This window comes from Capricornis sumatraensis, chromosome 16 (assembly GCF_032405125.1).
Source record: "Capricornis sumatraensis isolate serow.1 chromosome 16, serow.2, whole genome shotgun sequence".
Classification (NCBI taxonomy): Eukaryota; Metazoa; Chordata; class Mammalia; order Artiodactyla; family Bovidae; genus Capricornis; species Capricornis sumatraensis.
In genome coordinates this window covers 3,536,237-3,549,680 of record NC_091084.1, presented here as the reverse complement: position 1 = coordinate 3,549,680, position 13,444 = coordinate 3,536,237, and the positions used below count along the sequence as shown (strand labels likewise).

At 37.4% G+C, this 13,444-nt stretch overlaps 1 protein-coding gene across 2 annotated transcripts in view; it reads left to right on the top strand.

Moving 5' to 3' along the window:
* MRE11 (MRE11 homolog, double strand break repair nuclease) overlaps positions 1 to 9,322 on the top strand; it is a 77,190-nt gene extending 67,868 nt beyond the window's left edge. The window contains exons 18-20 of one of the 2 annotated variants that reach the window (XM_068988649.1): positions 900 to 967; positions 6,463 to 6,541; positions 8,638 to 9,322. In XM_068988649.1, the coding sequence (XP_068844750.1) occupies positions 900 to 967; positions 6,463 to 6,541; positions 8,638 to 8,673 (183 nt within the window). In that variant the 3' untranslated portion in view covers positions 8,674 to 9,322. Of the gene's footprint in view, positions 1 to 899; positions 968 to 6,462; positions 6,542 to 8,637 lie in introns of those variants that run through there. The other variant, XR_011146009.1, reaches the window with a different exon arrangement.
* The last annotated feature ends 4,122 nt before the right edge of the window (positions 9,323 to 13,444 follow it).

Genomic DNA, 13,444 nt, shown 5'->3' with positions numbered 1-13,444 from the left:
GCTGATTAGACAGCTTCATTTCATGGTTTTTGACTAATAGTTCAATGTTAACCTGTTGAAGAAATGGATCGCAAGTGCTATTTTTTTTACTGTTTTGTCTTTGACTTTATCAGTTAGATGAAGACATAGCAAATGTGTATATTAAGTGTCAAGATAACAGAAAGGGCTTCCCTGGTGGCTCAGAGGTTAAAGCGTCTGCCTGCAATGCAGGAGACCTGGGTTCGATCCCTGGGTTGGGAAGATCCCCTGGAGAAGGAAATGGCAACCCACTCCAGTATTCTTGCCTGGAGAATCCCATGGACAGAGGAGCATAGTGGGCTACAGTCCACGGGGTTGCAAAGAGTCAGACACGACTAAGCAACTTCACTTTCACTTTCACTTTAACAGAAATATAGAATAGGTAGTATTTTGAATTATAGAATCAACAATCATAAATATCTTTAGTGAGGCTTAAAGGCAACAAGTGGTATTTAACAGGAATAAATGGAACAGAAAAACAGATATCCCGTACTTCCCACACAGTCTTATATGCTCATTTTTAATTTGAGATGAAACAACAATGGTCTTTCATTTCAAACCCAAGAGAATCACAGGACACTGTCTGCATGTGACCCTATGTGAGTCTTTCACCAGTCTAGGTACATGTTCCTGTAGGTACCCAGGCTGCCATAGTACAGGATAGAAGTGAGCTCACACATATTATACAGAAAACCATACATAAAATGAAGAGGTCTTAGGGAGGAGGTCAGGCAGAGCTTTAGGTTTTATGGGTGCTGCTCACATGGTTTCTGCCTCCTTTTTTGTAAATTTTTATTATAAATGTATTTTTAGACTATTTAATGCATTTTTATTCAAATTTTCCATCCCCACAAAGACTATTTGCTGTTTCTCCCTCTTAGGTGATTGAGGTGGATGAGTCAGATACCGAAGAAAACATTTTCCTGACTACTTTCAAAACTGATCAAAGGTAGGTATAGTCACTTCCTGCAAAAAGAAACATCTGAAAAAATTAAAAATTATCCAGAATTCTCCTTATACATTTTTCTAAGTCATGGAAGTCTAACAGATTCATTTTCAACAAGTCATGTATTTGTTGTTGCTATTTAGTCACTAAGTCATGTCTGACTCTTTGTGACTCCATGGACTAAGCTCCTCTGTCCATGGAACTCTCCAGACAAGAATACTGGAGTGGGGTTGCCATGCCCTCCTCCAGGGGATCTTCCCGACCCAGGGATCAAACCATCATCTCCTGCATTGCAGGCAGATTCTTCACCACTGAGCCACCTGGGAAGCAGTCATGTATATACAGAAGTGAAAAATAGACCAGGGGCTAGTTCATAGTCGATGCATCATTATTACAAGTATTTTCAATGACAGTTTGAACAACTTGTCATTCATTTCCTTTTACCTTTATTACCCAGTGATTTTCTTCTTAGAGTACTGTGTTCTCTCCAATTAACAGAAAATAGCTTTGTATTTTGTTAATATTCAGTTTCAGCTTTTAGCACTTCCTGTATGTCAGACAACCATTCTAAGTCTTTGCATATGAATTAGCTTGTTTGCTGCTTACAGTCACTCCAGGAGGTAAATGTATTTATTAACTCTGTTTTCCTCCCTTTTCCCTTTGAAGAAAGTGAAGCGTGGTAGTTTAAATAACTTACCTGAGGTCACCAGCTAGTCACGGACCAGGCATTCTGCTCCAGGACTCACCTCTGCCATTGCTGCTTCTTTTATTTAATTTTATTGAAGTATTAGTTGGTTTACAGTGTTATGTTATTTTCTGCTGTACAGCAGAGTAGTTATACATATATATACGTTCTTTTTCACATTCTTTCCCATTATGGTTTATCCCAGGATATAGAATACTGTTGCCTGTGCTATACAGAAAGACCATGTTGTTTGTCCATTCTATATATAATAGTTTGCATCTGTTAATTCCAGATTCCCAGTCTATCCCATTCCCACCCTTCTCCCCCTTGACTAGCACAAGTCTGTTCTGTGTCTCTAACTCTGTTTTTGTTTTGTAGATAAGTTCATTTGAGTTGTATTTTAGAGTCCCCGTATAAGTGATATCATATGGTATTTGTCTTCCTCGTTCAGACTTACTTTGCTTATTATAATAATCTCTAGGTTCATCCTCTGCTGTTGCCTCTTAACATAATAGATTAAACTCTCAGACCTCTGTGCATGTAATAAGAGTCATTTAAATGACAAGAGACAATTTATAAACTAACATTTTGGCAAGAAATCTGAAATCAGCCTTGGCAGATTTGTTTTCCTAATGACAGTGACTGGGTGACACGATTTAGGTTGTTTGGTGGAAATTATTTAGTAATAACATGGTTGATATATTTATTTCAGTCATAATTGGAAGTATTAAACTCTTCCACTTATTGAGTATGGGCCTTGTACAAGTTTCTTCTGTGCCTCAGTTTCCTTATTTGTGAAATGAAGATGAGAATATTCATCTCCAAGGGTTATTATGAGGCTTAGAAGTGAGTTAATGTTAGTGAAGTGCTAAGTACAGTACTGATAGCTTATGGTGAATGGTGCAGGATTTGTGGTCTCTAAAGGAGAAGATTTAACTCTGGGACCAAAGATGCAGTCTCAGTCACTCAGAGCTTTGTGTAGCTGAGATTTTATTAAAGTGAAAGTGATAGAAAAGTATTCTAGCAAAAGGCACAGGAAGAGGGTAGAAGAGTATCTGCCTTGCTAGTTTAAGCAGAGCATTAAATATATTTAAGCACTGAAATGTTTATATAAAAGCATTATATACTTCTCAACTGGCTGTTGAGAATAGATAAAAAGAATGCCTCAAGGCTGTTAAAGTTTTGTCAGACCTCTTTTCCCACAGCATACATCTTGAGCTTAAAAAATACATGTCCTTGAGGCTTATAAGGCCTACGTGGCTAAGGCAAAAGAATATGAAAAAGATAAACTGTTCACTTCCTTAAAGGGGCCTTGGACTTCCTGTCAACTTGCCTAAGTTAACTTTCTCAGTACCTGGCACAAAGTAACACCTCTATAAGGAAGAACAGGGAAATAGAATGAGAGTGATAGGAAGAATGGTAGGCAGTGAAAGCACTGATATTCTGGTGGTTAACTTGAAAAAGGAAAGAACTTTCAGCTGTAAAACTCCCTTCTGCTGAATAGGCAATAGTGGTCTATCCACTTTTCCTTGGAAAAATTGCAGCAAACTCTACTTTGTTGTGGGCTTCCGTGGTGATTCAGACAGTAAAGAATCTGCCTGCAATGTGGGGGACCTGGGTTTGATTCCTGTGTCTGGAAGATCACTTGGAGAAGGGAATGGCAACCCACTCCAGTATTCTTGCCCAGAGAAGTCCATGGACAAAGGAGCTTGGGAGGCTACAGTCCATGGGGTCGCAAAGAATCAGACACAACTGAGTGACTAACTCTACCTTGTTGTACTGGGAATAAGAGGACCCTTCCAGATTTGATAGAGCTGGTGGTACCCACCCTCATCTTAAAGCCACGAGCAAGACAAGACCTGGTCCCATCAGGCCAGGGGGAAGAGGAGAGATGGAGGGGATCCTGTTAAACCTCACAGTGAGGGGAACTGACATTTCAGGGGCACCTTTTATGTGCCAAGGCCAATTTAACATGTTATCTTATGCTTGTGACTGTGCTACAACTGACATAATTGGCCAAACATCTCTAGACAGGAATTCTGACCTGTGGCTCCAAAATATATCTGTGCAAAAATGAAGACGACTTAGAGCTCTTGCACACAATTTAATACACCCTCTCTGCCTTAAAGCTCATCAAATTAAACTTTTTTTTTTTTTTGGTCATTTAGGACAAAAGCCATTTATTTATTTGGCCTAGTAGTCAAAGCAATATAGCCATTCTTTCCTTCCAGCACTGATTTCTAAGGATAGGATACCTCTTAAAGACTAGATCTGTCGGTCTGTGGGGTCCTCTGGTGTAGAATTAAGGACCCCTGCTATGATCACATGAGCCAGCATCTGGTGTAGATGTCTGCGCACCACTGGTTATTTGTCTGGGGAGACAGCAGCAGGCAGAGTCAGGTCTCAGTGGGTGCTTCTTTCTTTTTTTTTCTTTTTTTGGGTGCTTCTTTCTTAACTTTCCACTTTCCCCAGCCCCCGCATCCACAATGCCTTGCCTGCCATGGTGGGCTTCGGCTTTATGCTCTTGATGCTCTGTTTTTGTGTCACAGATGGAAACCAATCAACAAGGACCAGTTCCAGCTTAGGTCAAATACAGAGAGGTAGGGGTGTCCCAGTTGGATCAGTTGATAAATTCTTTGATCTGCTGTCTCTGAAGCTGTGTTGCCTTCGAGTTTGCTCGTCATATCCTCCTTCACCTTTGTGCCTGAGAACCTGTGCGTTTTTCTCTTTCCTTCTGACATAAGACCTCTTGTTTCAAATAGTTTGTCCAGACAAGACCTTCAGTTCTTTTGCTGTAGTAACATTCCAAAGTGTGGTAATAAATCGTTGGCTAGGAATTCACAAACGCTGCTTTCATTTGTGACAGGAGCCGGCCACCTTTTTCGTAAAGGATTAGGTAGTAAATATTTTGGGAGAAGGCAATGGCACCCCACTCCAGTACTCTTGCCTGGGAAATCCCATTGACGGAGGAGCCTGGTGGGCTGCAGTCCATGGGGTCGCACAGAGTTGGACACGACTGAGCGACTTCACTTTCACTTTTCACTTTCATGCATTGGAGAAGGAAATGGCAACCCACTCCAGTGTTCTTGCCTGGAGAATCCCAGGGACGGGGGACCCTGGTGGCTGCTGTCTGTGGGGTTGCACAGAGTCAGACATGACTGAAGCAACTTAGCAGCAGCAGTAAATATTTTAGGCTTTGTGGGCCAGGAGACAGTATTAGGGATACTATGTAGGTACTTAAACAACTGTTTAAATGTACCCATTTTAAAAGCTGAAGACCATTCTTAGCTCAGATCTGTGGGCAACAGGTAGGCTGGATTTGGCTTGCTAACCAAGATTGCTGGCCCCTGTTCTAAGATTACTTAAAATTTTTGTTAGTAGAAAGACAGAAATATGAATTCCATTACTACAAGTTAAGCTTCATAAAAGCAGATTCCTGATTATCTTGGTTACCGATACTTCCCAGGGCCTATCATTTGGTACTTGGCAGGGATCAAGTACTAAATAAATGTGTGCTATTCAATTTGGACAGAACATGAATGATATTAACTGAGGCAACCCCAGAAAGCAGTGAGACTTTTCTAAGATCCTTTTATCCTTTTATGGAAATATAGCTGATAGTTGAATTAAAATATTTCAATGTTACCATAATTTTGAGGAGTAGAGGATAGTAGTAGATACTTGTTAATATATGCTAAGAACTATGATAATACAAGCAAACATCTGTGAAATGCTTCATACGTGTCAGGCACTGATCAAAGTGTTTAGGTATATTAACACATTTAATCTTTTTTTAAGTGGCTATTGCTTTTTATTTTTATTTTTGTAATTAATTTTTATTGGAGTATAATTACATTGCTGTGCTAGGTTCTACTGTAGAGCAGAATGAATCAGCCATACCTATACATAGATTCCCTCACTTTGGGATTTTCTTCCCATTCAGGTCACTGCAGTAAGTGGAGTTCCCTGTGCTACATAGTATGTTCTCACTAGTTATCTATTTTACAGATAGTGTCAATAGTATATGGGTTCCCTGGTGGCTCAACAGGAAGGAATCCACCTGCCAATGCAGGAGACGCAAGTTTGATCTCTGAGTTGGGAAGATCCCCTGGAGAAGGAAACGGCAACGCACTCCAGTATTCTTGCCTGGAAAATCCCATGGACAGAGGAGCCTGGCGGGCTTCATTCCATGGGGTCACAGAGAGTGAGACACGACTTGGTGACTAATCAGCAACAACAACATAAAGAGTACATATACATCAACTCAGTCTCTCAGTTCCTCCCCCTCCTCCCCCTCCCCCCTTGGTGTTTGTATGTTTGTTCTCTGCGTCTGTCTCCATTCTTGCTTTGCAAATAGATTCATCTCTCCCATTTTTCTATATTCCACATGTGTGCATTAATGCAAGATAATTGTTTTTCTTTCTCTGACTTACTTCACCCTGTATGACAGTTCTCTAGGTCCATCCACATCTCTACAAATGACCCAGTTTCATTCCTTTTTATGGCTAACACATTTAATCCCTAAAAAAAGTATTATTATCCTCATTTCATATCTGAGGAGATTGCGGCACAGAGGCTGAGTACCTTGCTGGAAACCATGTAACTCACAAAGGGCAGAACTGGAATTCAGACCTTGACCTCAGAGTGCTTTTCCTCACACATCTCTGAGCTTTTACTGCCTCTAATGTAGCTCGAAGAGAATGTACTAGCTGTTTTTATTTATGGCTGCTACTAAAATGAAAAGTTTGGCAAGAAAGGCTCCTGTGATGAATTTTTGGTTCATCTTCTCTGTTTTTCTCCTATTTTGCCTCAGAGGCTCGAGGACTTCATCATCAAGCAAACCCACGTCCCAGAGCCAGATCGCCAAAGGGGTCGACTTTGAATCAGATGAGGTAATAAAATACTATGTTAAATCTTAAATAATTTAAGTGTTTATAAAATCTGAATAGGAACTGCTAAGCTAGTTGCTGGAAATTATTTCTTAATATAGTTTCATTGATCACCTTCCTTGGAACCATAGTTAATGTGGAATCAGTGAGCGGCCTCTGTTGAGGGCCTGTCAGTGGAAATGTCTCAGACGTGAAAGGCCTAAAATTTAACATCTAATATTCACTCAGCTCTTATTTAACCTGCCCAGTTAACAGTAGGATCAGAATAGTTTTTTTAACTTTTGTTGTTTATGTTTGGAGAAATAGCGGTGATAATATCATAGAAGTTTTTAATGTTACTTTTTAATAGAATGTTTATTAAATCCTCATTATATGCTCTACACATTTCCTATATAAGGGTGCATGGTGGTAGTTTTCAACTATGGTAGAAACATGAACATAAAACTTACCATCTCAACCAGTTTTAAGTGTACAATTATCAGTAGTTCACTAGTGTTAAGTGTATTCACATTGTTGTGCAACAGCCTCCAGAACCTGTGCATCTTCCAGAACCAAAAATCTATACCCATTGAACCATGTCTTTCCATTTCCCCTCTCCTCAGCCCCTGGCAACCACTCTAGTGTCCTTATGATTTTGACTGCTCTGACACTTCAGATCAGTGGGATTATACAGTATTTGTCTTTTTCCGCCTGGTTTATTTCACTGAGCACAGTGTTCTCCAGGTTTATCCCCATTGTAGCATGTGAATAATGCCTATGATTTTGAGCTTCACCTGCTGCTGTCACGTTCCCTGTGTCCCATATGTAGTTTTGAAACAGCTTGGAGAGACTCCCCAGAACTCGGGCTACAGAGAAAAATGGCAACATGAACTCATACAGTCTGTCTATTAAATACTAACATGTTGCCTCCAGGAGAAAAGTGAGCAATTGTTGATGTATTTGTTAATTCCAGAGCATCTAGATATACATATGGTTATATGTTACTTAAAAAACTTTGTATACTTCAAGTTAACTGCAAAGGAGAACTATTAGCAAATTCTCTACTGTAATTTGGATTTAACTCTCATTTATAAATCAGTTCTGCCTTTTATGGTAGCAGAAAATGAATCAACAAGTGAGAGCAAATTTGTATTTCTCAGGACATCCGTATATCACTAGAGATAGCTAACTTGGTGAACATTTGAATGTGTTAACATTGCCAACAGAGCCTAACACCAAAGAGTTATTCCTTTTTAGTAATATCTTAAAAGAAACATAAACCAAAACTGTACAGTTTTGCTTTCTCTTTTGAATATATAGTTATAAAATATATAATCATTGATTTATGTTATCTGCATTAGATCCTGTGTTTGGGGCTTATTTTAGGTTTGTTACTTTTCATTCTCTCTCAATTCTTAGCAAACATCTGATATTCTTGCCTATTTATACTGTACATGTAATAAACAACCTAGGAGCATAGGAACTCATTGAAACTGAAATAGCCCGTCTACTTTTTCCAAAAAATATTTGAAAGATTGCTTGCTAGATTGTTTCTTGCATCATTCTGAGAGTAGTGGATCTATTTCTGGCATTATATGGGTAGTGGGAATAAAAATTAGAGTTATTTCTAAATTGGATCATGTGGCTTCATTAATTTTTTGGCTTTCAGTTTCTGGAACATCAGATATACCAGTTATAAAATGTAAATTGAAAACAAAAACCTGTTTAAAAACCTAATAGAAATGACTTGAATAATATTTATTTTTTGGCTTTCCTGTACCTTATTTGCTTTTTGTAGGATGAATAACTGAGAAAATATATTGAGATATATTATGGGTGTATATATACACACTCATATAGAACAGGATAAATTTTATTTTTAATTCTTGCTAAAAATTCAATTGAGCTTATTTGTTTTAACAGTGAAAAGGCTACTAAGGAAGAGAGAAAGAGAAAAAAATCTGACAATTTGTATTTATGAAGGAAATAGAAACACGAAAGCCTACCCAATGTAAAAGGAGAAGATGGCTTTTACTGGCATTGTTTGCCCGTAAGCATTTCTGTTTTATCTCAGTGAAGCATGGAACAGTCACTAATTTTACATTTGGATGTCGTTTTAGGATGATGACGATCCTTTTAATACCTTAGTTGTTTAAGAAGAAACAGAAGATAATATATTTAATGGCTGTTGGAAGTTTTTAAGATTCGGGAAAAATGGAAACATTGCAGACTAAGAGTTTATCAGTTGAAGATTTTTTTGAGTATTGCTGTTAACTGAAGAATTTGAATCTCTGCTTACACAGAGATGGAGAAACTAATGTATAAAAATTTATGTTTTTTAATATCATTTCCTGACCATGACCCCACTGTCTGAGAAACTTCCCATATCAAGGGCATATAGAGTAGCATTGGTTCTCCTTATTTTTTAATCTGGTGTTAATGTTACCTGTATTATAAATGCTCTATAAAACTTAGAAGGTTATCTGACATACAATAGTTTGTTTATACTGAGTGAGAGCTTTGTGTAAATATCATTCTTGAATAAGGACTAAAATAAATCTACCATTGTACATTTCTGCTTTATAATCAAACACTGTGTCAGTATTTTAAGGTGATGACATTTAGCCAGAGTTGAGGAAAAGAGCTTTACCCCTTTTTATAATTTTAGTAATTTCTAGACATCCTGGATTTCCTGCACGTAAAACAGTTTAAATGAAACAGTGCCTAAGCTCACTGTTTGTTACTCAATATGTGTTCTTTTTCAATATATGTTCTTTTTCTAATGCTTCTGAAGGTATCAGCCAGAGACTTTGAATGATTACATATATCCTGTACTTTGAACAACTCGATAAAAGTTGATGTAAAAAAATAAAGTCTGCCAGAATTATCATTTCTTATTCTAGTTGTAGCAAAGATTCTAAAATATTGTACTTCCATTGAATGGTAGTAATTTCATGCATTATTTTCCATTATTAAACTTTCTCTCTCTTCCTTATCTAAGAGAAAAGGGTTAAAATAGTTTAACCATATTTTCTTAGAAATATTGAATCTTTTTTTTTTTTTTAAGATAGACTGGCCAATTGACCCTTATGGTTATATTAGATTAACAATGCAGTATCACTTCTGTGGAATATCAGTGCCAAGATTCTTCACTATTAATATTTTATCGTAACATTGGGCATGGGCAATTCCAAAATCTTAGAGAAGCAGCTTCTGTTACTTTTTTCTTACTTGTAGGTAAGAAAGGAGAAAATGGCTCTTACTCCTTCTTAGGGGCACCGAAGAATTTGACCTCTTCAGATTTAAGTTCAGTAATCCCATTTTCCTTTTTAAGACTGTTAAAAGACCCCGTGAGATTGTTCTTTTCATCTTACAATGCAGCTATTTATTCAGAACTCCTGAAGGAAGTTACAGATCTTGGTGGTACAACAGCCTGACATTTCTTCATAGGTAGAAACAAACACTAGATGGAGCAATAGTCCTGATCTTTGGTATATTCAAACCTAGAATGTGTCAGACTCCAAAAGACAGCATTAGCTTAGTGGCTGGCCTCTATATCATAGCCCTTTGAAAGGGCCCTAGTCAAGAATTGCAATGTAGCCCTGGTTTCCTTAAAAATATTTTCTGTACTTTATTTGAGTATAGGATTATTTTAGTAGGTAGCATCAAGGCCTCAGCAGAAGGCCTTGTCCTGTGAAATATTCTCCAGCACATCTACTCCTATCTTTAATATTCGCAGTATTTGAATGAAGCAAAGATGAGATGCTTTCCACGGTGGGATGGAAGCTGGTTTGGGAGGCAGTCTCTAGGAACTCAGCCAATGACTCTTCTCACCTGCCGGTCGGATGTGTTCAGATGGGAGCCATAGTAAGGGACATGGTCACTAATGCAACCTGACAGATTGCTGAGAAAAAGAGTAAGGACTTCCTTTCTGCAAACTGCTCTATGGTATGAAAGAGGTACTAAATGGGATGCATTTAGCTCCTGTGAAAAGTAACTCTGGCAGTGAGAGAAGGTGAATTCTCCCCAGCTAATTCAGGTCATTTTGTGAATAGCATGTCACTTCCTGGAAATATATTGGTTGGCCCAAAAGTTTCTTGGGGTTTTTCCATGAAATGTTACAAAAAACCCAAATGAACTTTGGGGCCAATCCTATAGTAAGTATGGAGAGGGAAGTGGCACCCCACTCCAGTATTCTTGCTTGAAGAACCCTGTGGACAGAAGAGCCTGGTGGGCTGCTGTCCATGGGGTCACACAGAGTCGGACACGACTGAAGCAACTTAGCTGCAGCTGCAGCAGCTATAGTAATTAAAGTAGGAAAGAAAGACATTTTTGATGAATATTGCTGCATAGTTAAATATGCCACATATCCTTTATATTGTATATTGATGCAGTAAAATCTAGGGCTTTTTGAATGATTTTTCGAGTTGAGATAGATGTGTGGAGGTGATGACTGCAGAACCCCTGCAGTTTCCTTAGAGGCTGAGAAAAGCCTCAGTGAAAACATTCTGAGGGGAAAACTTCTTTCATCATTTACCAAAGAATATCTTTTTCTGGCGTTCTGTATCAAAAATATAATAGTACATTTATAATTCTAGGAAATAAAAGTGGTACTTAGGAAATTCAGGCATTCAGACTTTCAATTCGGGTACATATTGGATATGGTTTCCAGAAAATGTTTAAAATTATGAAATACAGTAACAGAAGTCATGTAGTTTAACAAATAATGATAAAGTGAGCCTCATGGCACTCTGTACAGGTCAGAAAATAGAATTTCACCAGTGCCTCAGGAGCACTGGTTTCCTCTCTGGGAAACCCCATCTTGACTCCTGCCATTGAGAAGTTCGTTCTTTGTCCACAAGGTGGTGCTTCCAAATTTAAAATTTACTCAGTGTAGTTTTGCAGTAATTTTGGAACCTATGCAATAATAATACTTAACCTATGCAGTTAAAACCAAAATTAGCTTTCTAATTTTATATGTAAATTGCTTGGCATATTTCAGCTGGGTTACTAAGGAAATTGTCAGTTCGATAAATTTTACATATAAAGGTTCAAGAAGAAAATGTTTTATGTTTTAATAAAGAGAAAAGTCTTTATTAGAAAAATGGAATTAAAAAGTTTCCCTTTGTAAAATTTTTCTCTTGAAATATACTTTATTTAAAAATAACTTTCGCCCTGTGTAATCTGTTGTCCTTTTTTGTATTCCTTATACATTTCTCACAGTGTTTTATGGCTTTTTAAAGCTAATTCTTTTTTTTTTTTTTAAGCTCATTATAGAATAAAGATTTGTTTTTTTTTGAGTCCAAAGAGCTTCCATATTCTTGAATGAAAAATGTCTACATTTCATCATTTGCTTATCTTATTCCCTTAATATTTCTGAACTTAATGTTTAATAACTTGGTCTCAAAATACTAGCAGTATAGATCGGTCTCTGAAGTCAGTTCATATAGCTTTCCTTTGCCAAGCACATTTGTATATCTGTTCTGTGACTGGTAGCTAAATCTGATTTTAGCTATTTAAATCATAAATGCAATGCATATTCTTTAAAATTCAGACATCGAAATCTTTATCAAAACACGTATTTCCCCATAATCTTCTCCCCAGACAACCTCTCAACAGTTTAGGTACGTATTTCTCTAATTGCTTTTGAGATGACTACTAACAAAAATGGTTGAATCAAATTGTGTAGTCAAATATTTCAGTCTGTGTGTCGAGGTATATGTTCACCTTTTACTTATTTTGACATCTTGAGTTTTCTGTATCTTGTTTATCAAGCGCTTTTAATTAAGCCACCATTGTCTTTTTTTGAGAGATAATTGCAGTGCTTTCCAATGTGTAATTTAAATGTTATCACTCTAATAATTTGGGTCAAATAAAAGAATATTTAATCTGTGTGCCTTGATGTTGTAAGTGGTAAAGCAAGATTCAAAGGGCTCTTGACCAGTGATTGCGCATAATAGTTGATTTGTTATGTTTAAAATCAGTATTTTCTCAGCTGTAAGCTTATAAAACTAACTTCAGTCTACCTATGATTGCATTTGAACTGATTGTGGGATGTCTCTGGACTTGGAGCAAGTGTTGCTAGAGGTGAAAAGGCATTGCTTAGTTGAATGAGAGGCGCAATTGCATATCTGATGGTCTTTTGTTTTGTCTGTAGGTCTTGATAGTCTAGAAACAGGACTTGTGAAATGACATCTAACCATCTGTCATAGACATACATGAAAGCACACAGCAGCTGATCATCCCAGTCTTGATTTCTGAGCTTTTCAGGAGTGCTTTGAAACCAGATTACATTTTTTAAACTTTTAATTTTGAAATAATATCAAATTTGGAAAATGTGCAAGGATAATAGAGAACTTTTTACCTTTTACTCAGATTCACCAATTTTTAACTTTTCATCATTAAAAAAACTGTTCTCTATGTGTGTATGTTCCATGCCATTTCCTTCTCCAGGGGATCTTCCCGACCCAGGGATCAAACCCAGGTCTCCCGCATTGCAGGCAGAGGTTTTAACCTTAGAGCCACCAGGGAAGCCCATCCATATATATATTCATATACAAACATGAACATGTACACTTATGTGTAATTTTTTTTCAGTCTTTGGAGAGTAGGTTGCAAGGGGAAATGCTTCTTTACCCCGTAATACTTCAGTGTATATTCTTGTGCCTTTAAATCTTATTCTCTTCCCTCCCATATCCCTCTCTCTGCTCTATTGTAAGTAAACAATTTCATTCTTGTTTATCTTTTCTGTATTTCTTTTTGCTAAAAATGAATTTGTGTATTTTAATTTCTCCATTTTTCTTATGCAAAAAGTTGTATGCTATATATACTGTCTCCCTACCCCCCACCAAACAATGTATCCTGAAAATTACACCAAACAATCTATATAGATTTTTCTGTTTTTCATAGCTGCATAGTACTCCCTTG